The sequence below is a fragment of the Temnothorax longispinosus genome, chromosome 3 (genome assembly GCF_030848805.1).
Source record: "Temnothorax longispinosus isolate EJ_2023e chromosome 3, Tlon_JGU_v1, whole genome shotgun sequence".
Taxonomy (NCBI): domain Eukaryota; kingdom Metazoa; phylum Arthropoda; class Insecta; order Hymenoptera; family Formicidae; genus Temnothorax; species Temnothorax longispinosus.
Genome location: NC_092360.1, coordinates 9,730,049 through 9,752,584, shown reverse-complemented (window position 1 = coordinate 9,752,584; position 22,536 = coordinate 9,730,049). Strand labels below are relative to the sequence as shown.

The following is a 22,536-nucleotide window of genomic DNA, read 5'->3' as shown; positions in this document are numbered from 1 at the left end:
AGCGTCCAGTTTGCCTTGTAGCGATAAATCAAGCATCCTCTGAGAAACTCATTAATTGTTTTTTTTTCTTTTTCTCCCTGTGACCGGAGGAATAATCCTGAAATTTTAATAACGAGTCCGCCGGCTGGTGTCTCGTGTAATATCGTCCGACGTATTTTCGTTTCTCTCTTCCTTATTCGTTCGGAAACACCGACGGGAGACAGGAAACACGATTTCCTGACGCGCGGAAAAAAATTCGGAAAATAATTACAACACAAGCTCTGTGTCTTAGCGCGTTATCTTAACTTATATTAATTGTACGTGGTTGCAAGGTCAAGAATGCTATTTTTCATCGACACCCAACGCTGACTCGCACGGCGTATTTTCTCGCTTTTACACGTGGGACACGAGCGAGACTATCAATTTCTTTAATTAATCACCAGGAAAATTGCGAAAGATTCTCCAGCGAGTGACATTTGAAAAAGCGTTTATATTGAGGAGACACTTTAAATCGGTGATTGAAAAATACGTGTCGCTGTTGTGTAAAATGAAATTACAAGGGGACATTGGAGAACGTATCGCTTCTTCTAATCTGGAAATCAAAATGAAAGAAGAAAAACCGATGCGCCGGATTGCAGTAAAACTCGCGCGATAAATCAGCGCGCAGTGGAATGCTTTAAAATCGACCCGACGCTTTCCCTCTCTACGGTTTACTTTAACTCCTTCGTGAACGAAGATGCATCGTATGTACCAACAATCTCGTTATATCCTCGTTAACATGGGATAAAAGACGATTAGCTGAAACGCACGCCTGTATTATCCTCACTCGTGATTGACATTACAATCCGTTTACTATAAAAGTTATAGTACCTTCAATGGAGACGAGGGAAAGAGAGATAGCTCAGATAGCGAATATACAAACAAAATTGCATTAAAAAATGCTTATTCTGCGGCATTATGCGCATGACACACGTACAACGTGTAGCAAATGTTAAAATGTAAATTTATATATGATATTTTTCCAAGGACGAATGTAGACAAAAGCAGATAAATTCCTATATTTGTTTAAAAATATAAATCGCACAAGAGATGCAATGGTTTTCGTGCACGCCAGTTTAAAGCGCTATAACAGAGCGAACCGGTTGAAATTGAGTTTCCGTCGGTAGTTTTCACCACAGAATGACAGGACGGTGAAATGCATGTCGGCCAAACATACATACGACGCCGTTGCTCGCGTTGCAACACATCGTAGCTCCGTCCCTCCACGGGAATAATTCGATATTTACATATCGAATTACGTCGCGCCCGGAGTTCAGCGCGGAACGACGGCGACGTGCGCGAAGAAGCAGGTACGTGTTCATGGTGTCGCTCGTCGCTCATATTCAGCGACCACTCATCGCTGCGACAAGCGACACCATGAAATTGTACCTTTACACGAACGACAGTCAAAATCAGCGACATATGAAATCACGTAACTCGTTTGTCGCTGAATATGAGCGACAAGCGACACCATGAATACGTATGTACTACGTAAAAACAACCCGCGCGCGAATTTACAACGCAGGCGACTTGGGCCGCGGCCTGACTCGTGACAGTGACCGAATTTAACATTGTTCGCCGCTATAACCGGACGAATAAACGCAGTTTTTTTTTGTAAAGGATCCTATCAACTAGTAAACTGCAGGATCTCAGCCCATAACCTGCATATAACATCTGATTTAAATTATACTTATTACATAACATAAGCGTACTGGAAGAACAGTTTAGCTCCAGAGTAAAAAGTATGGGAAAAAACTTTCAAAAAACCCATATTATGTGACAATGCCAGAGATGTAAATACGCACTCTATATTTAAACAATATCCACCCCTTAATTGGGGGATCCTTCTTGTAATTTCGAGTTCGTAGAATTCTTAAAAATACTTATTACCTCCTCTTAAAAGAGGAATATGTGGGATGATCGGGATCGAACTCATGATCCCTAGCATACTAATATCTATCACACTCATACTGAGCTACGAGACATCCCCCCGAATAGACGCAGTCGATGCGAACCTCTTATAAACACGATTTTTCTCCCTCGATCTTCAAACGCTATCCCCAAAATGACAGATTTCTCATTGACGTTGAGAGATGCCGGACGCTTGTCTAAAATTAATGTATTATTTAATTATTACATCATGATGTAGCCTGCGTGAAAATTAACGAAAGCAATTAATGACCCGGCTGATTTATTTTCATGTCCGAATTCGCGCAATAAAATACACAATTAGATATCGAATAATGCTAATACGATCAAAGGTAAATATTAACACGTACTTAAACATTTTTATGACATAAAATAGTTTTAAAACATTCATAGCAGCGATTAACGCTCTGAATAGTATGTCGCAAAAGATTCGAGTAAATATGTATGCATATCCGTTCGTATAAGATTCTTTGTACGCAATGTGCGCTTATAAATTAGCAAGTAAAACTCTCTCCGTCATATTTAATGTAATCTGAAAATGTTACATTTTATATCTTCTTGCATTTAACTCGCTGGAGATCATCGAGAAGTCGCGCTAATTCGCGTAAAGTTCACAGTTGAAACCGCTCGTTCAACGAAGAGAAAATGTTGTCGCGCGTATACATATATAATTGATAGTAATAAACAATTCTATAAATTACATAATTAATAGCACACAATCAATTCTACAATAATAATGCATTTTGGAATAATCATTTCCTCGTTATCACGCTACACTCGCGGAACTAATATTGTGTTGAGCATGGACGGGGATGTGAAATAAACACGCAACTTGTTTCTCGGGGTTTCGTGTATCTAACGCGACGCTGCGAGTAAAAAAAGAAAAGAAAACGCGACAAAGAAGTAGCTATGCTGCTTGCGTTGCCTGAATTACTTGATCATTTGATTAGCGTAATTAGATAACATCTCACCCTTCGCATACCCTGTCGCGTTCATTATCATATAATTATGGCGTAATTAATAACGCATCGTATGGAGAAGCAAGCAGTGCTGCAGGCAATGGTTTCTGCGGGTAGGATATTACAATGGTCCAGCGAATCAATCGTGGCGTGGTAATCGTCGCTATGCTATTATCATTTGTTCAGACATAGTGCACTGATATTTACGTGTAGCTACACATAAATTTAATTAGATAACTCCTTTAATCAAATATAAATGAAATTTTATCAGTTTAATTCTATAAGATTTGAATCTCAGTCGAGTTTCTGATGTCGTAAAATAAGAGTAAAATTGAGTAGATAAACGAGAAGCTAAGGAATAAACTTAAAGATAAGGTTAAAAACGAGAGGGTTAAGACTTACATTAAAGTATCTAAAAAATATCAGTTATAAACGCGCGAGAGCAAAGTGGAAATTGTTAATAGTGCCATAAATAGAGGCGCGATAAAGTCTCGAAGTAGGTATAAAATTGTTAAAAATATTCCCCGCATATTTAAGCCTTAAAATATTTTCTGGCGTTAGTAATTATTGCAAAGAAATTTGGAGTGTTTCAGTGTACGGACGGGAGTAAGTGACAAGAATTCAAAAAACATCACAGGATGACAGAGGGACTTGAAAACGTGCCAAAACAAGAATTAAAGGTATATTCCAGGACATATTGTGTTCTGGAAGTACGGTGGACTATACGTCGTGGAAGAATGTCAGAACGTGCTTAGAGATGTCGCAGGCAAAGTGCGGACAATCGTCAGAAGCGATTCCAGCAAAGTTCATTTTCGTATATTCATTTCCGCGCGACGCGTTTCGTAAAAAATTAACATTTTGCATAAGCAACGAGGGAGCGCCCTTGCGCTTGTTGCGAGCGGACATCATAACGCGGATATGCAAATATTGCTCGGCTTCCTGACAGTATTCAACCGCCTTAACTGTTTGAAGTGCATCCAAGTGCCCGGGGAAAGTTTCTTCATTCTCGTCGCGACGGCGCGGCGCAGCGTCGTATTCGCAGCAGGTGGTTACTTCAACTTTGACTTATAATTCAAAAATTCATCTGCCCAACTTGCTGTAACCCTATGCAATTTAAATGAGACACGAAGAGGCGTGAATTTAAATTCATATTTGACTGCCGTCGTCGCTTGCGCGAGTGCCGCAAAGTATATCTTTTCATTGAGATTTTTCCGAAGATGCGTGCCGACTGTCGGGATTTCGTAACGAACGATCGACCAGCCGTTGGAGCCATTTGTTGCCACATGATTCCGGACTAAATTTTATAAACGTATATCTATTATATTAAAAAAGGCAGTTTAAAAAAAAAGAAATTATTTATTAAGTCATCATTTAAAATTTTAAATTCACTGTCTAAACATCCACGAAGTAAATATGGGGAGCTTGATAACGGATATATTTTTAAGCATCTGAAATTTGCTCTAGGAACATTTAAATCGTGCTCATTTATACCACTAATCTAAATATTTGACATGCATTTCGAGCTCGAAATACATAGTAATTATTCAGATGCGAGGGTTAAATTAATATAGACATAAAAATAATCGACCGATGGAATCTCAAGCAAGTGCCTGAGTATTTTATATAGAATCGCGATCACGAGCGTCAGTATCCACTCGAACGCCTCCGCTACTAATGTCTGAATAAATATATCTGTCGCGGTAATGGCAATTAATCGATCTTCACGGACGATGTCGAAAGTGCTTCAGATCTGAACAGAACGGATAGAGTGACGAATACCATCGGTGCTCATCTTCGTCTCGGATTACACAAGACTTGTGGCTTAAAATATTCAAATTCTCTTATCAACGCCTTATTTTGCAAAACAATTCTTTTTAATGTACATTGCGTCTTGCATTTACGATATCATTTTCTCTAGAGTAAATGCAAATTTGGGGGAAAAGTGACGCTCGTTTTCGCGAGGCACAGCGAAATTTCGTTCCGTAATATGGAAAAAACCGGCGACGAGGATAACAAAATTAAGTAGTGCAATGCAATTGTATATGTCAAGTAATATAATTGTATATTTTAAAAACGTAAAGGAATGATGATACACGCGAAGCAAAAGCGCAGTAAAAGTTGTGGCAAAACCGTCGCTGTTACGGCATTTGACGCGGAAGCGTTCAAACTTCGTTGCATTGTTACGTTATCAACATGAAAATTCGCGTTCTAGTAATAAATTTATTTTGCTTGCCAAAAGCTAATCCCGCGCCCACATGAAAATTAACGAGTAAATAACACTATCACAACACGAAATCATAACGTTCGGTTTACATTGTTAAATAATACATTGAATTAATTGTTGAATCAAATATTCGGAATACATTGAATCGAATATTGATAATTTAAATGAAATTAAATATTGTTCGTAGATGAAATTGCTAGTTAATTTGCGTCGTTTGTTGCGGAACATGTCGACCGTCGACCAGGACATAACGAGATAAAAATCGATCCAGCCAAAGTAAGTATTTTGCCAAACTTTTACAATTGTTTCATATTTATTTCAATGTCCACAAATAAATGAATGTTTTCGTATCAGCGTCGTTTCCGTCCGCGCTTTCCAATAACTCGCGGATTTCCGCATGCAAAATTCCGACGCGCATTTCGCTTGAAATTGATGCCTATTGCATAGAGATCACGAAACTCGAGAAACAAGCGAAAGAGGACGAGAGAGGGACGGAAGAGAGAAGGGGAGCGGAATTTAACGTCCCCATCGAAAGGGTCGATTCGTCGAAAGGGGCGACGCGCTGATAACACGACCGTTGAATGAATACGACAGACGGGGCGGGCGCATCGCGCCCTCCATGATCGCCTTTATCGTACATTATACAAACTTTGCTCGTCGCCGCCGCCGCCGCGGCCACCACCGCCGCCACCGCACCTAATCACCGAGTGATAAAACACACCGCAACGAACGCAGAATGGCCGCGCGGTGTTTCTCGCCTCGCGTTGCACCATACATGGCCATAAACGTCCGCTCGATACGCGCGGAGAATGCGTCAACGCGTTTACATTTCGTTGATGAAAGGCTTTTGCAGCGCCGAGCACACTCTGACGCTCGACCGATTTGTCGCAAGTTTCCGCGAAGGCATTCGAACGTAATCGGATACACGTGGGCTGATCCTACGCCAAACATGTGGGATGAGATGATTAATCGTCTTTTACGAAAGATACATCCCGGAAAAAAAGATCTTTCTTTTTCCTTCCGGTTTATCACATGTCTTTAAATTTGATAAAAGACATATATTTCTGTGGGTACGTTATGAAACATTGATCTCGAGTAAATCGTCCAATTGTAAGTTTCATATACTTCAAATTGACGCAGTTTTTCGCGCAATGAGTTTGCAGTTGAGTAGCAGTTGTCAAGAAGGCGGTGGGATATTTATGGACTTGATGCAAAAAAAGTAAAAATTAATATTTGTAAGTAATTTAATCATTCTGTCAAGAGAAGCCAAACTATTTATTTTCTTTAATGTTTTTTTTTCTTTCATTTTATATTTTGACTTCATAATTCTATTAAATGTTTAATAGAAAAATATTTCGCAGCCAGTAAAAGGTCCTAAAAATCATTGTTAATATGTGACAAGTAAAATTGGATATATCCAAAGTTATGCAGCGATAAATGTCATTTTGTTACTGTCCAGAATAAAGATATACGTACATCATTTTTAATATAAACATAGTTTATGATATATTAAATTGTGTTATGTTTGTTGGAGCAAAGCAAGTATAAAAATTTAAAGGTTCTTTCCTTTCACCTCTTTATGTATCTCAATATTATAGGTCATTTTTGGAGTTTTAACAAAATCTTGTTGATATCTCGCCACGTGGAACCGCGGGCTTTATCTGTATACAGGGATTTATGCCTTTGTAAGGCACGCATCACGTTACAAAGGACATGTCCGTCGACAGCACACGCGTGCGACTCTCTCTCTCTGTGGAGGCCGCATCTTGTTACCAATTCACATGACATAATGTTTCACAGCAAAATCGAGTTCGGCATCGCATGCGTAATTCGTCGCGACAAAATCGTACTCGAGATTCAAAGCTAACTCGACACGGGCCTCATCTTGCGTGGACGTTTGCAGCAATGCGCTCGCGACCGTATCTGTTGGGCGTGTAATCTTAACACATCTCATGATTTTACAATCTTATAATTACCCACTTAAATTGTCGAATATAATGTGTGTTTCAAGCAATTTAAATAAAGGAAGTTTTGCATTAATCGAACTTTTAAATAACTATTAGAGATAGTGAAGTTTTATCATAAAAAAATGTGTTAAGTGCAAGTAAACTTTTAATTCAAGGTTCAGTCAACAAGATACTTGAGAATTTAATTTGCAATGATTTATAGCTTGGCTTGAAACTCTGCGTGACGAAAAGTAAAATCCAATAAATTTGACAAAAAAAAACAAAAATATAAAAAAATATTGGAATTAATGTCTATCCCTAATTAAAAATTCTAAAATTCCATTCAAAACGTATTTCGACAAAAATAGAGTATATGTAGACTTAGCGCAAAATCGATAACAATAAACATGTAATAGCTGAAATACTCATGCAAGTGCTTCCTATAATTGTGATACAGAGAGCAACGTTATCACTAACTGGTACAAATAAATCATTCAATAATGATATTACCAACTGTAGTACCATTAGCTCAAGAGATAGCTTCCCAGGTAACACATGTTGCTTTCATTATATATTCGTTATATATTTGAACGCGTATGTAACGTTTCATGAGCGTTTGTAAGACATTTCGGAAACGTTTCTAAACGATAAGTACGTATTCCCTGGTTATTATAATTGTCACCATATTGTCATAACTTTTTCGTTCTCCTCTCTTTCAGACTATTATATGCATACATCGTCTTCTTCTAAAAACTAAATGTCAGTTATAAGCGATTATATAAGACCGCTTTATAGAATTTGCAACTAAATCCGCGACAGAATAGTGCAAATGTATATAATCGTGCAATACTGAAATTGTATATGTTTAAAGTTAGATAATTGTCAGTAAAACATATTAATAATAACAATAAAATGAAGAGTTTCTATTATTATACTATTGTGCATAACAGATTTCTTTAATATACAGATTACTTAATATACTATTCTTTATTCTTAATTAGCGCAACTTTCTGATATAATTACTTTCATACAAACTAGAATAATATTTTATAAAATAATTTTGTCTGTAACACGTACGTTATTTGTAAATAGAAATATTTTTATTAAAATAACATACTTTTTTAATATAAATACTTGACTTTGTAATTACAGACTAGTTTGTTATGAAATATAATTATATAAGTGAAAAAAATAAGTCCACAAATAATATAACGATCTTCTCATTTATTGAATAATAACTCCAGGCAGCAGCGTTACGTGATTTTTACGTGAGTTTTTGGTCAGTCGATCGTTACGTCAATTGTCCTTTTGTAATCACGTAATAATGACGTCAAAATGTCAGGAATATAAGTCACAGATCGATGACGATATTTCAAGACGTTAAAAAGACGTGACTTTATGATATTTTTGCCTTTTAGGTGACGTTTTAATAACGTCTTAATAACGTAAGAGGATTGTAAAAATCAAAATTTTTTATATGCAAAATTATAATTAACTAAGAAACGAGATTTGTTATAAAATACACACATTTTATAACATAGGCAAAATTATCCATTTTCTTTTACTTTTGTTTTGTTTGATATATAGAAAAAAAGTTAAAAATTTCGATATAAGCAATTATGCCCGTTAAATTAATTACTGATTAAGTTGATTCGAGTACGAGCGAACAAATCTATTGCGTAACTCTTACGTTATAACGTGTAGTGTGTAATATATATAAGTCTGTGGTGTGTAGTGTAGTGCGGAGTGTGCGGATACCGCGGATATATACCAAAGTTGTGACTTGTGGTGAGCACGTGTTGCCCGTGTTGCCGCGCGTCAGTATAGCGAAGTCCTGAAAGATCATAAAAAAAAATGGATATATCGCGGTCATCGCAATACATAATCCGTGATGCACAGCAGCAGGATACATTGAAAAATATTGCGCCGAGATACGAGGCTATAGCGGAACAGTATCGTATCATCAGGAATTGGAGACCACGCAGCGACGTGTAACATAACCCCATTACGTTACTCTCTATTTAAAAGCCGTGCCCCTCGGCAACGCACACACACCCGTCGTACGCGTTCGCGCGAACGCTTCGGACGATTCTATTTTGTCGCTCGTAAAATTTTCCTCACAAAAAATGACATGACGCCCGATAAAAAATGGTAAATTTTATTTAGATGGCCGTTGACAACCGGACGCGCTATCCTGGTCAGCGTGGCATCGCTCACCGGTGTGTACATTAATTATCGGTTCAGGGCGAAGCTAAAGCTCCGGGATTACGGGGCTCTCCCTACGATGTTAGGTCTCGCGGTAACACCGGCTGTAGCGACAGGTCTCTCTCATACAGAGGTATTGGCGAGAACCCAATTGAGTTGGATTGAGTTTGATCGAGCAACCCGAACAAGAAGATAATACAAAGTACTATGCATATTTTTCAGTTTATCCTGAACAAACTGTTGTCATTAGAAATATCTTGTCCTTTGTGCTTGGAAACTAGATCAGCCTTGGCGCAAACTTGTACCGGGCTGTTTCTACCACTGATAATGGCACCGGTTGCAAACTTCCAAGTAAGAACTTGACTTTTTTTGTCACGTTACTGTCATGTTCTTTCCAATCTGTTTATTACGCTACTTATTATATTGGACTCGTAGATCGCTGCTGGCAGTGGAGTATACAATGTGCCGCACATAACTGACGTAAGAAAAACATTCGGCACTATCCTGTCAGCCTATCAGCCGTTGTTCCCCAAAATTGCAATGATTTTCGTTTTTCAATCACTGCTAGCTGGTTTTATAACGTATTTAGAAATCAGATCTTTCCTTCGCATTATAGACATACAGTATCTAATGCAAGAAGAAAAGAAGCAAAATTTGAAACAAAAAGATGATCTTTAAGTTTCGTGTACAATATCGTTATATATAACTATAGCAAAATATATAAAATTGAAGAAATAATCATCGACGTAGATTTTACTCCATTTTATATTAGATCAGTATTTAATAATAACATTGTAAGGACAACGAAAGGATCGTAGTATGTATATATATTTCATAGAATATAAAATGTATTTTTATTTTATCATTGACATAATATTATAAGATGTCTATTTATAATCATTCACTGATATTCTTGTTTTTATTAAGACAACTATGCGTCTCGTACATATCTACTTCCTTTTCTCGAAATTAATCCAATATCTAGGCACCATATGATTTGTTACAGTAATAAACGCTTTCCAACTGTTTAAAAAGATTGCTGCTTTTCAAATATTGATGATACATACGACTTTTCTGATTCAAGAGAATTTTCCCATACAATGTTGACTCTTCCGCTTTATTTAATATAAAGTTTAACTTATACAATATCGAGTCAAACGTATGTATTGTTTCAAATTGTTAAATGTAATACGAATTTACTTATAGGCTCAAGTAAAATAGCAAATTCGATATTTTCGATTACTCCGATTAGATACATATTTCATCATGGAAATCTGTAAATATTTGACATAGACTTCCAATATTTAATAGACGAGAATTACGATCGAAGTCAAATTACGCTTATCCCTCTATTATGTTAAACGGACTACTTGAACATCATATTATTAATTAAATTTGGGAACTTCTTGAATTTCTACCCCAGCTTGTATTCACAAACGAAAATGTAGCATCCCTATTTTACATGCCTATGTTAAATTTTCTAGATATTTTAATCAGAAAAAAAGGAATCTTTTCGTATGATTTGGTTTCCAAAGTCAAATTGGGCACAAGTGACCGCAGTTTTGATTTGCCAACTACTCTAGAGTTAAGTATATTACTGGCAGTTTACTGGACGCGTTATACAGGGGCCCGAGTAGCAAGGAGATCCCAGGAACTATGTGTATGCGATAAGAATATATAAAAGATAACACCAGATGCGGACGCATCAATTCAACCAAAGTACAACAATGTGATCTGTTTACTCTCTTTCGGTAGGAGTAGGATTTGTATAATACCTACAGCAATGATTATGTTGGCAGTGAATGAACTCAGCTATCATATAGCCGTGGAATCTAAGAAGCAAGACAGTTTAATATAAAATATGCCTGAACTTCTATTTATATGTGACAATGTTGTTAAACATACCGCGCATTTAAGGTACACTGACAGAGATTTTCCGGTATATCGTTTCCTGTGCCATTTCATCAAATGCACGTAATTCATAACTCAATTGCATACATCTACAGCACATACAACTGCATTTTTGCTCTTTTCCATATTATCTTCATCTACTTTTAAGTGGGAAAAGATTTTATCTGATGTCATTATAATGAATGAGTCATTACCATGATTTGCACAGCAATCAACATCACAATGAGATCGTCATTTTTGTTTTAATGTCTTAAATCTATATATTGTGTCTATATATTGTATCTAATATTTTTTTTGTTAGTTGTGGTATAGTCCATTGCTTATTTACAGTAGAGGTCCCATTCTAAAATTCATTTACTGATGTAAATTAAAACAAATCATAATAGTTTTTATTAGATATTGTGACAAATTTGCATCAAGATAGAAATTTAAAATTTTAGAAATTTAAAAATAATCAAACAATAATTTTATTAAAGTAAATTATTGTTAGTAGCGAGAATCCTTTGCTGTAATAAAACTTTGGACTGTAATCTAAACTTGCCTCAAACTTCATTGTAGGAATGGTATAAATATGCAACATTAAAAATTTACAAAATATCTTCATGTCACTTTTGTGTTTCATTGTACAACAATCTGCATATATTAATGAAAACAGATAAGAGAGAAATCACAATATTCATAAATAAATCGCAGTACAAGACAACATATAACAATTTAAGAAAAATTTTCATTTATACCATTGATGCAAAGAAATTCTGTTCAGATGTTATAGTGTTATTACGTGTCAGATATTACGCAAATATGAATAATTAACGATTATATTAGATCTTAAAAAGAAAATAATAATTTTATCCGTTCTACATGACAATGCATTCATACTTTACAGAATGCCCCAATTAAATTTTTTCTCGACTGTTAAGAAAATCAAAGTATTTCGTTGCTCGCATACATTTGTTCGCTGATAATTTTTATCTGCTTTTACGAGCATCGTCAACAGGCGACCATGACGAATTTGTGCATTATCGAATGTGGATGGACTAATATAGTCACAATTAATTATACAGACAGTATTATGTATTCGAAAATTCTTCGTGTCCCTCCTTTCACAGATACTAATGAGTGTCTAATGTCCTAGCATGATGGCATAATGGCAAAGCTAATCGTATAGTATTTACATTTTATCATAACGATCAATGGCTAGTCAAATGTTCGACAGCAAACTGAACTTGCATTGTTACTCGTAAATAGATTATTTTTGTTTTTAGTTCAAATTTAACAATCATAAAATTGTACAATACGAGAACAAGAGTCTATCATATACAAATGTCTCTATGCCGATAATATTATTTATACTTACAACAAATGTTTTGGAAGAACATTGCCACCATACTCAAGATTGTATTTTTCCGCATTTCTTTTCACAGACGAATAAATCGCACAAGAACCGATAATGAGAGAAAGAGAGAAAAAAATAGAGACAATAAATGCTTGCTGAATCAAAATATATAATAGGCACCAATTCAAGCAATAGAAGATAGTACATAAGAGCCGCCTTTAATATTATATTCTTTTATGCATTTAATTCATTTCTTTGCATTACAAAAGTTTGTAAAGAATAACGATACAGCGTACTGAAGGATGCGGTACGCATAATTCCATCAGAACGGTGGATAGTTTTGCATAGGTACCACAACCGGAGGAATTGGTGGCAGCGGAAGTGTGTGTATGAATGTGGGGTGATTCGGCTGAACCATAACTAACGTATGTTGTTGATTGGCCATGAAAGAGTTGTATTGAGTGGTACTATATTGTGGATACGGCGCGTTAACTGTGTCCGAGATATTTTTGTAACAAAACGTGCCTGGCGTTTGGCAAGGTAGGGGCCCCTGGATAGGACCCCAAGCCAGCTGCTAGCATCGTCGGTTATGCCAATGTGTCATGTAGTCTTGATAGCTTACAGTAATCTTCTCGCTCTGGTATCGCGTCAGCTTCACACTGCGTCTAATATCCGGTGTAACTAAGCCCTTGTAGCCACCCTTATGTAATAGCGAGTCTATGGTTTGTATCTGGTCCCAACCTATTTAAAAAAAAATATTGATTTAATGGATAAAAGCACACATTTAAGAAATATGATGAACAATGAACAGCTTTTCAACGATCCACAGCGAACATACATATTTACCTTGTTCAGTCGCAACATCAGGTAAGTAAGTAGCAGTTCTCTTGTTGCCTTTTTCATTATGGAATTCTATGCGAATCCCATGGACTCCTATCTCCCAATCTAAGTAGTCCACGCCGTCTTCAAAATGCCGCAATATAGAAACGCTTACATGTAAACGTGGAAGTTCCTCTCGTGTTATAGGATTGAACCGTGAATCCTTGAAAGCACTACGAAACACAATCGGTCATTTAAAAGCGTAATTCAAAATTCTGGCCTGGCCGATTTAGAGAATACATGTTACCTGGTAGTAGCATATTCCCTAAGTCCTGCATGTAAGTGCATGGCATTGAATGTACCAATACAACCGCGTAGTCGCATATCCTTTCCGATAGTCCATGTTACAAACAAGGGACTGGAAAGACACGGAGAAGATACGTTAACGAGATCACCTCAAACCGAACATTATTTCATTTTTACAAGAGAGCCTGTGCTATAAACTAACTTCTCAACAATTTTAATTACGCAAGTACAGAAAAGTGTTACATAAGCAGGCTCTTCTTAAATAAATATTTAAAAGGTGTTTATATCATCTCTACAGTAAACAGTTTGCGTAAACATTAAAATGCATTACACTAATGATCAATAATTAATCATCTTCTAAACAAGAAGAGTAAAATAGAGCAGGAGTGAGAAACATAGGGGAATCGTGATATCAATCTCTATTGAAGATCTTATTGTAAGGGAGCTGGGAAACGTAAAGAAAAACAAATTCTAAAAACGTTTATATGTCAATAAATTATTCAGAAGCAAAACGTTGGCATCTCGCGGAATAACCTCGGTAGAAAGTCAGCAGCACGAGAACTAGACGGAGCAGGTTCCGAAAATATAAGACGCGTCCTTCAGAAGAGGGAGACGCATGCCGAGTACCGACGACACCGACGTTCTCGTCGTCTTTCCTCCCTGCCCCCCCCCTCCCCCCGCTCCTCTATTCCGCGACAACGATAGTTGAAGACAAAAGCAGTGGCGATTTCAACAAAGAGACGCACTGGCGTGGGTGGTGGGAGAAAAAGGAGAGCGATGGAGAAAAAAAAGGTGCCACGATGCAGGGGAGGCCGAGAGGGAGGCGGGGCAGGGAGGTGGAGCGATGAAGGCGCGCGCGAGAGAGAAAGATACGGCACGCGACGCATAGTCGGGGACAGGGAGGAAGGGATACGTTGGACGCTGAGCGCCGAGGTGACTATTGTGACTAGCTCAGTTAGCTCGGTACGATGTCTCCAACACTCACAATGCTTCGTTGCTGAAGTTGGGCGGTTTTGGTGGGTCGAGTTGGTGGAGCTGGCAGTAGAGGACGTCGAAGCAGTAGAAGCCCATCTCGGGCTGAACGATCGGCGTATTACGTATACGCGTGCCGTTCGACAGCATCGCTGTGCCGTTGCATGGTACGCTCGCGGAATTGTTGAGCTTCTGCTTTTTCGTACCGCAACAGCCGGCAGCCATGTTACCGTCTCGACCGCCGTCGTCGTCGTCGTCGTCGTCGCCGTCGACCACTGCGACCCGCACTGCGGACACGAACGGTCTACGACCCGTATACGTCTCAACACTCGTCCGACCGTCGCGGCCGCCGCCGTCGTCGTCCTCGTCGCTGCCGCCGTTGTCCTCCTCTTCGTTGCCGTAGCGTGCCGTGTCGCGCGCGCGCCCCGCCAGATGGCGCGGCGCGCGCTAAAACAGCTGTTTCATCACCCGCCATTTTCGCCGTCCCGTCTTTCCGTGATTTCCGTCGTCCTTTTCGCGCCCCCACGTCTTCTTCGCGCCTCCAATACGATCGACCGGCGTCGGTGCGACATTCGTTTATTCGCTCATCCGCGAGTCCATTCCGCGCGAAGCGGTCACTGACATGCGAGGCGTCCTTGTGTAAAAATTTATTTATCGCGCCTTCTCCTCTCCAGAAAGAAAAACTTAAGTTTCGCGAACTTGACGTTTTAAAATCGGAACAGGAATATGAAAAAATTAGATGATTCTCAAATGAGTAACAATTTCGAATTGTTTTAATAGTTAATAGTTAATGTTAAGTTTTAATAACAAATAATAAGATAAAATAATCACATGTAATAAATGAAATAAAAAACTTGGTTTTTTAAATATAGTATATATTCGCATAAATACGTATAGTTTATTACAAATTCCATAAATCAGAAAAATATTTTCCGGTTATTATTCGAAATTATTATTCGAAATAATTCTAGAAGATACAAAATCTACTATAAACTATAACAGAGCTAATTACTCATAATAGTATTAATTGCTATAAAAAAATTTATCTACTTTTAACTGTTTAAAAATATGCACGGAAAACAATCGGTATTTTCCATCGGTTTTAATCCAGCGAATTTAATCTTACAAATTTATAGGAGACCAGCGTTCTGAGCAAGTGAAAACGACAAGCTCGCGCGAGCGAACGTCTTAAATCTTAATTCGTATTTTTTTTCCGATTTCCCCGCATCCATACGCCGCGCGATCACTTACCGCGACAGCTGCGAGGAGACGTCGATCCCATCACGCATCCCCATTCCCCAATCGCGTCTACGAGGGTGGGAAGCGACGGCACAACGCAACTACGCCGCACATGGAGCGTAGCGAGAGCCGGCGTGAAAGAACGCGAACGAACTACGTCGTTGTTGGAAAACGACGCGCAATGAGACGCGCGATCCCTCACGGCTTCGCGATTTCTCGCGCGAGACGAGATAAACTCATCGGGGGAAGAAAAACGTACACCGATCGTCGAGATCTCGTCCGGAACGCGCAATATGTCGACGCCCGTGGCGAACGAGAGACCGCGGCGGTCAAAGGGGATTCACTGTCAATTTCCCGGTACGGAGAATTGTCACGGCACGTAACTGCAGAGACGACGTGGTCGCCCAGTGCGCGCCTCGTCTACATATGGAGAACGCGTCGAGTTGCGTGGGATTCGATGCCGCGGCTGATATACGCGCGTCTACGACGCGACGCGGCTCCGTGCTCCGATCAGTCTGAAGTAGTTCGACTACTCCGACTGTGCGTCGCGACGCCGGTCGCGTCGCACTCGCGCGCGCGATACTATGGCGCCATCTCACAGACGTTCCATTGCACAATAAAAAAAAATATATAATATATATATAAATGCAAGAGAGCGAGAAAGAGAGAGAGAGAGAGAGACTTTGCAACATATAAATAGAATGTAATATATAAAGCCCACTTTTAGACATATTTTAGATTTTAGATTCTATCCTGAAATCGAATCCCTTATCGCGTCATCAAAGCACCATTTACGTGCAACTTATTTCGTATATATAGTTATATTTCGAAAACCTACCGTGTTTAGAATAAAAAATCGCTTTATTACTTAAGTAATAAAAGTCTGCGATTTTTTGTTTTTTTCGTGACTGTTTTATAGCAGAGTTTCTTGTTATAATATTTTGATTTGCGAATTTCGGGGGCACTCGGTATATACATATATGTGTACAGTACAATCTCGCTAATCCGGCACTATTAAAAACCAGGTTGTACCGGATTAATAGATTGTAAATTCAGAAGTTTCAAAATACCCAAATATTTTATTTGCCTCTTATATGCCTTACATTTCAATAGTCCGGCAAATCCATTAATCCAGCACAGCCTGGTTTTTAATAGTGCCTGATTAGCGAGATTATACGTATATGTATATGAAACGAATGTAAGATATTTTACATATATGCATAAGTCTACATTTTTTAACTACGCGTTTTTACATCTTTTGCATTTGCGTTTCTTTGTTTTTAACATATAACTATTTTATATCGCACGTGTAATAGTTATATATTAAAGAAAAAAATTTTGCACAGAAAAGAGTAAGGAATAATGCGGAAAGAATTGATTACAATGATCCTTATGACAATATAAAAGTTTATTTTATTTTATTTTATCTTTTCATTGCAAAATAAAAATTGTTTGTAGTACCTTGATGTAATTTTTGCATGAATTCTACTGGTTTTTTAATCTGAGAAAAAGGTGAGAGAGAGAGAGAGAGAGTTATGTTCGCTGTGTTCAACTTATGAATAAATAAAGAATAACCCGTGGGTCTCGCTGCATTATTAATTTACAAATGCAATCAAAGTGAGCACACATTCGCTTGATATCGTATTAATATTACACTAGTATGAGATAAAAAGTACGATAATAAATATTAATCTGACAAGTATGCTTTGCTTTAGAAATTATTAATACTTTTCGTCGTGCAATCTCACGTTACATCGTATTAATTAGAGAAAGATTAAAAGTACGGTAATAAACTCTACGTGTATAAAGTGCTTACTCTACACAATTACAAAATGCGTATATCAAGTAGATTTTTATGGCAGTTTCACAAAATACAGAATGATTTCATTCAGCAGATTCGTACGATAATTAATGATTATCCATCTGAAATATGTTCAATGCGGCTATATATATTTAATTGCATTGTGATCAATGACTTACTTTTAAGTAAGTGCGTTTTTATTATATTTTCGTAAACTCTTCAGTAAATTCACGAATATACAATGTACTTGTATATCGCAAAATATAATTACACAACGCTAGATAGAATTATTTTCGTTCTCACCGGTGAAAATGCATCATTCACACGTGTAAACCGTAATAATGTCCATTACGCAAACGGAGTTCCATAGACCGAACGAGCGCATATGTGAATCGACAAGTATGTGGCAGTTCGTTGGACGTTTATTATGCCGAGATTCACAAAAAGCAAGATTTTAGGAACTCGCTAATTATTATCGATGCAAAACGTTTTACGTAAATAACGCGTACTAATACGAATAACATGGAGAATAACACATACTACAACAAATATGAGAGATACAATAACAATTTTCATTTATTTCTAACGAGTACTCCTATCAGTATAAAAAAGATATAACAGGGCGAATAAATTGGCAGTGTTTAAAGCCAGTTACTAATATTCTAAAGTAATAGCTGGCAATTCAAGGGAAGTAAGAATTAACGCTGAAAAATATACCATTAATTTAATTTATATCGTAATATTGCAAGATGCGATTAAAATTTGTGAAATATGTATCAATAGATGCACGGCGTAAGATATCGCAAATGGTGCAACTATCACGAAATTATGAGATATCTTATCAATCGAATAACACAAACTCACAATGAGATCATTTATACTTTTTCACATTTACGTCTAGCTTACGTAACTAATATTTATATTTCTACTGTGTTATGATTCTTTTTTATACTTTAATAACTAAATCACAATTAACCACAGAAGATTTATGTTTCTTTGTCAAACTTGCTGTCTTTTTGATGCGATTAAATGCATAACTGATGTATTATATTTTAACGATCCTTTTTTGTAATACAAACTGATGCTCTATCTCTATAATGTAGCTAAAACATATTCTATAACCATTGAAAAACGTTAATAAAAATAAATTTATAAAAACATCAAATTTTTCCAATTTTCACTTAATGTATAAGAATGTTATAGATATATCATATACATTATACAAAAAATGGAATGATTCCGACATTGTTTTGTACATTATATCGTGTGAAAGTAGGCAGTGAATTTTATATGTAATCACTGTCTTATAAAAGTATTCATTGTCATTATTATATTATCGATGCAAATACAAACAGATTCTTCACAATATAATGGCAGAGCTAATTGTTATAACGAAAAGAGATTTAAATGCATTTATGAAAAAAGTAGAATTAATGAATAATATAGCTATTAAATAATTGAGTAATAAATAATATTATTTATCAATCTGAAATCAAATTCAAATCGGGGAAATTGTTTTAATGCAATATTAAAGTATTTGAAAAATATATATCAATGCAAAAATATCTTTTTATTAAGTTTAAACACTTTTTAAAGGTATTACTTGTGATTTTTAATACAATACGCAGGATACGCAACAATTAGGCGATGCCATCATACACAAAAGATCTATTATTATTCTCAAGACGGAGCACGCGGTACCATAAACGGGAGGCCGTGCACGCTAAGACACAGAAACACGCACCACTTTAAACAGTGGAAAATTGCGAGAAATAACCGCCTCCAATGTCATTTTCGCTTACGTACCCCGCGCTCCGCAGTATCCTGCGTTAAGAAGCGATGCGGTGGTCGAGGATAAACCGGTGCAGGCGGATAGGACGGACCTGCGTTATTCCACCAAAGAGATGGATTGTTACGTATCGGTATCATAACTGGGGTAATTGGAGGTAAGGGTAATGGATGAATGAACGTCGAACGATTCGGTTGCGTGACAATCTGCAAGCACTGTTGTCCAGACACGAAAGAATTGTATCGCGTACTATCGTTTAGCAAATGAGACGAATTGACCGTGTGCGCATAACGAGCCTGAGCGAATCGTTGGGGCAGGGGTCCCTGGCTGGAACCCCAGGCGATCTGCTAGCATCTTCGATTGTGACAATGCGTCATGTAATCCTGATAGCTCACGGTGACCTCCTCGCTTTGATAGCGAGTCAGTTTCAGGCTACGACGGATATCGGGTGTGACTAAGCCTTTGAAGCCACCCTTATGTAGCAGAGAATCTATCGTTTGTATCTGGTCCCATCCTGAACATCAGATTACAGATTATTTCTCATAAAGGCGCCCCCGGGGGGAGGGAGGTTCCATTGCTTGTCCTATTCTACCACCACGGATACGCACCTTGCTCCATAGCTACGCTGGGCAAGTAAGTAGCCGTCCGTTTGTTACCCTTCTCATTGTGGAATTCTATGCGAATTCCGTGCACACCCACTTCCCAATCTAAATAGTCAACTCCGTCTTCAAAATGCCGCAAAATCGACACGCTTACATGCAAGCGCGGCAGCTCGTCTCGAGTTATAGGATTAAACCGAGAGTCTTTGAACGCGCTTTAGAAAAACATACAGAAACGTGTATCAAAAACGCATGCGAGACCATTATGCTAAATATCACAATTACGTAAGTAATGTAATGTAAATATGACATACATTATGGCATTTATATGTATATACGTGTAAAATTTATAAATATATATTATAAATATACATTTATATAATTTTATACATATAATTATACATCTTATAAATATCTATCTTATATATTTATGATTTATATGTACATATTATTCTATCTTCTAAAGTGAGAAACCTGCATGGTCTCACCTAGTTGTAGCGTACTCGCGTAGCCCAGCATGTAAGTGCATCGCATTAAAAGTACCAATACAACCTCGTAATCTCATATCTTTTCCTATTGTCCATGTCACAAATAAAGGGCTGAAAAGACGTATCTATATATTAAAAAATCTCATGTTCAGACACATTTTTTCTTATTTTCATCAGGCAACGAACTATCGGGGATGGAAAAGAAAAAAAACAAAATAACTTCTTTTGTATTTAGCAAGACTTCAGATTTGCGGCGGTATAATCAATATACAAAATAAATAAATATTTTTTTATAAAATATAAAAAAAATAAATATAACATAAAAATAATGACAAAAAATAATTTTTGGATTTATCTCGCAATAAATTTTCCCGAGGCTAAAATAACGACACGATGCGAGGGTATTTGTGAGAAAGGCATCGCGATTCCCATTAACAATGTTTCTGCAGATATGCATCGTAGCAACAAACGTAGCGTCCTCGGTGGCCTATACATAGTTGGCATAGCGCTACACAATGAGAGAAATCGAAGCACGCCGTAATAATGCGTGCACCGCGCGCCGACGGATAATCCACACCCGTGAGGACCAAACAATGCACCAATAATAATGCATCCTGAACCGATTTCGCAGCTGGACTTCTAGATCAGTCAAATCGAGATCAGAGATGATCGGCTCAGCAGAATTCAAAATTCATAACGCGCGAACTAAATATAAAAATAAGATTCGAATAATATTATAATTGGTAGAATATCATATTTTTTTCCGTATATCTCTGCAATGTCGAAATTCGATCTCCGTAATAATCATTAATCGTCACGGTCTTTAAGACTTGACGTGACACGGACGACCTGTCATCGGAGACGAGCGAAGAGGCAACAGCTGACGCGACGCGCGAGCGAGACGGACAGATGGACGGACGGACGCAAAGGAAAGAGACAGAAAGAGGCAAACAGAGAAAAGACAGAGAGGAACACCGCGAGGATTACTCACAACGCTTCGTTGCTGAAGTTGGGCGCTTTCGGCGGGTCCAGCTGGTGCAGCTGGCAGTAGAGGACGTCGAAGCAGTAGAAGCCCATCTCCGGTTGGGCGATCGTCACGGGCTTCCTCGATTGAGGAGTGCCGTGCCGTATGGCGGTGCCGTCACACGGCGCCGCGGCGCCGCCGCCGCCCAGCCTCTGCTTCTTCGCGCCGCAGCAGCCAGCAGCCATGTTCCTCTTGGACAGGTCACCAGCGGACACCGCCGTTCTAGCCCTCCTTCTGGCACCTCGTCTACGTGCTTCCTCGCCGCGGCGTATCCAACGTCGACGTCGTCGCCGACGCGTGCCGGATCGCGCCCGCGCTCCGCTAGATGTCGAGCCGACGGTAGTGTGAACAGCTGTTTCATTACCCGCCATTTGTAGTACGGCGTCCGCGTCATCGCGCCATTGATAATTATTAGCAGTTATCCCCGCCGCGCCGCCGTCGGCCGTCGTCGTTACCGTCGCCGCTGCCGCTGTTGCCGCGCCGCGTGAAGTTGCCCGCGGGTCATGCGCGAGCGAGATCAGTGGGCGGTGGCGTCCTCTGCGCCAATTTCAAATTTCTCATCGGACTCATCGAAGATGTTCTATGATTTTTTTTAAACTTGTGACTAGATATCACAGATGCGAGCTATTTATATAGCTTTAATATTATACAGTTATTATCACACTATTAGGGCCAGTTTTATCAACGTCGATTATAAACTCACTTTTTCTAACTGTCCCCCTTATGTCCATTTTTATAACAATACGGATTAACTTTAATCTCCAGTTTAACTTACTTTCTATCTTTTTATAATACTTTAAACTAGAAGAGGATAAAAAGTAAATTAAATCGAGATTAAAGTTATTTCGTATATGGTAGAAATAGACATTAGACGTCGATTAACTGTATAATCTTCTATTAAACTCACTCTTCATCTCTTTTCTAACTGTCTCCCTTATGTCCATTTCTATCAACGCAGATTAACTTTAATC

General features: G+C 38.1%; 3 protein-coding genes across 3 annotated transcripts; 1 reads left to right on the top strand and 2 right to left on the bottom strand.

The window, feature by feature from the left end:
- The first annotated feature begins 8,814 nt into the window (after positions 1 to 8,814).
- Positions 8,815 to 10,181, top strand: LOC139809401 (uncharacterized). The gene is made up of 4 exons (XM_071772262.1): positions 8,815 to 9,067; positions 9,243 to 9,414; positions 9,504 to 9,632; positions 9,717 to 10,181. Exons 1-4 carry the CDS (start codon positions 8,931 to 8,933, stop codon positions 9,957 to 9,959), a joined length of 681 nt encoding a protein of 226 aa, XP_071628363.1. The 5' UTR covers positions 8,815 to 8,930; the 3' UTR covers positions 9,960 to 10,181.
- A 2,496-nt stretch (positions 10,182 to 12,677) lies between these two features.
- Positions 12,678 to 15,064, bottom strand: LOC139809403 (AMMECR1-like protein). Its single transcript, XM_071772263.1, has 4 exons — positions 14,639 to 15,064; positions 13,655 to 13,765; positions 13,375 to 13,580; positions 12,678 to 13,269 (listed from the first exon to the last, which is right to left on the bottom strand). The coding sequence occupies exons 1-4, from the start codon at positions 14,848 to 14,850 to the stop codon at positions 13,103 to 13,105; spliced, it is 696 nt and encodes a 231-aa protein (XP_071628364.1). The 5' UTR covers positions 14,851 to 15,064; the 3' UTR covers positions 12,678 to 13,102.
- Positions 15,065 to 17,253: 2,189 nt separating this feature from the next.
- LOC139809400 (uncharacterized protein CG5902-like) lies at positions 17,254 to 22,021 on the bottom strand. Its single transcript, XM_071772261.1, has 4 exons — positions 21,533 to 22,021; positions 20,542 to 20,652; positions 20,063 to 20,268; positions 17,254 to 19,968 (listed from the first exon to the last, which is right to left on the bottom strand). The coding sequence occupies exons 1-4, from the start codon at positions 21,934 to 21,936 to the stop codon at positions 19,802 to 19,804; spliced, it is 888 nt and encodes a 295-aa protein (XP_071628362.1). The 5' UTR covers positions 21,937 to 22,021; the 3' UTR covers positions 17,254 to 19,801.
- Positions 22,022 to 22,536: the final 515 nt, after the last annotated feature.

Bases quoted from the DNA above. Each gene is read 5' to 3' on its own strand.
- LOC139809401 (XM_071772262.1), top strand. From the start codon at position 8,931: ATGGATATATCGCGGTCATCGCAATACATAATCCGTGATGCACAGCAG. The intron at 9,415-9,503 runs GTATTGGCGAGA...CATATTTTTCAG, and splicing joins CAGGTCTCTCTCATACAGAG to TTTATCCTGAACAAACTGTT. The intron at 9,633-9,716 runs GTAAGAACTTGA...TTGGACTCGTAG, and splicing joins CACCGGTTGCAAACTTCCAA to ATCGCTGCTGGCAGTGGAGT.
- LOC139809403 (XM_071772263.1), bottom strand. From the start codon at position 14,850: ATGGCTGCCGGCTGTTGCGGTACGAAAAAGCAGAAGCTCAACAATTCC. The intron at 13,581-13,654 runs GTAACATGTATT...TGTGTTTCGTAG, and splicing joins AGGGAATATGCTACTACCAG to TGCTTTCAAGGATTCACGGT. The intron at 13,270-13,374 runs GTAAATATGTAT...TTTTTTAAATAG, and splicing joins TGATGTTGCGACTGAACAAG to GTTGGGACCAGATACAAACC.
- LOC139809400 (XM_071772261.1), bottom strand. From the start codon at position 21,936: ATGGCGGGTAATGAAACAGCTGTTCACACTACCGTCGGCTCGACATCT. The intron at 20,269-20,541 runs GTGAGACCATGC...GTTTTTCTAAAG, and splicing joins CGCGAGTACGCTACAACTAG to CGCGTTCAAAGACTCTCGGT. The intron at 19,969-20,062 runs GTGCGTATCCGT...TCTGATGTTCAG, and splicing joins CAGCGTAGCTATGGAGCAAG to GATGGGACCAGATACAAACG.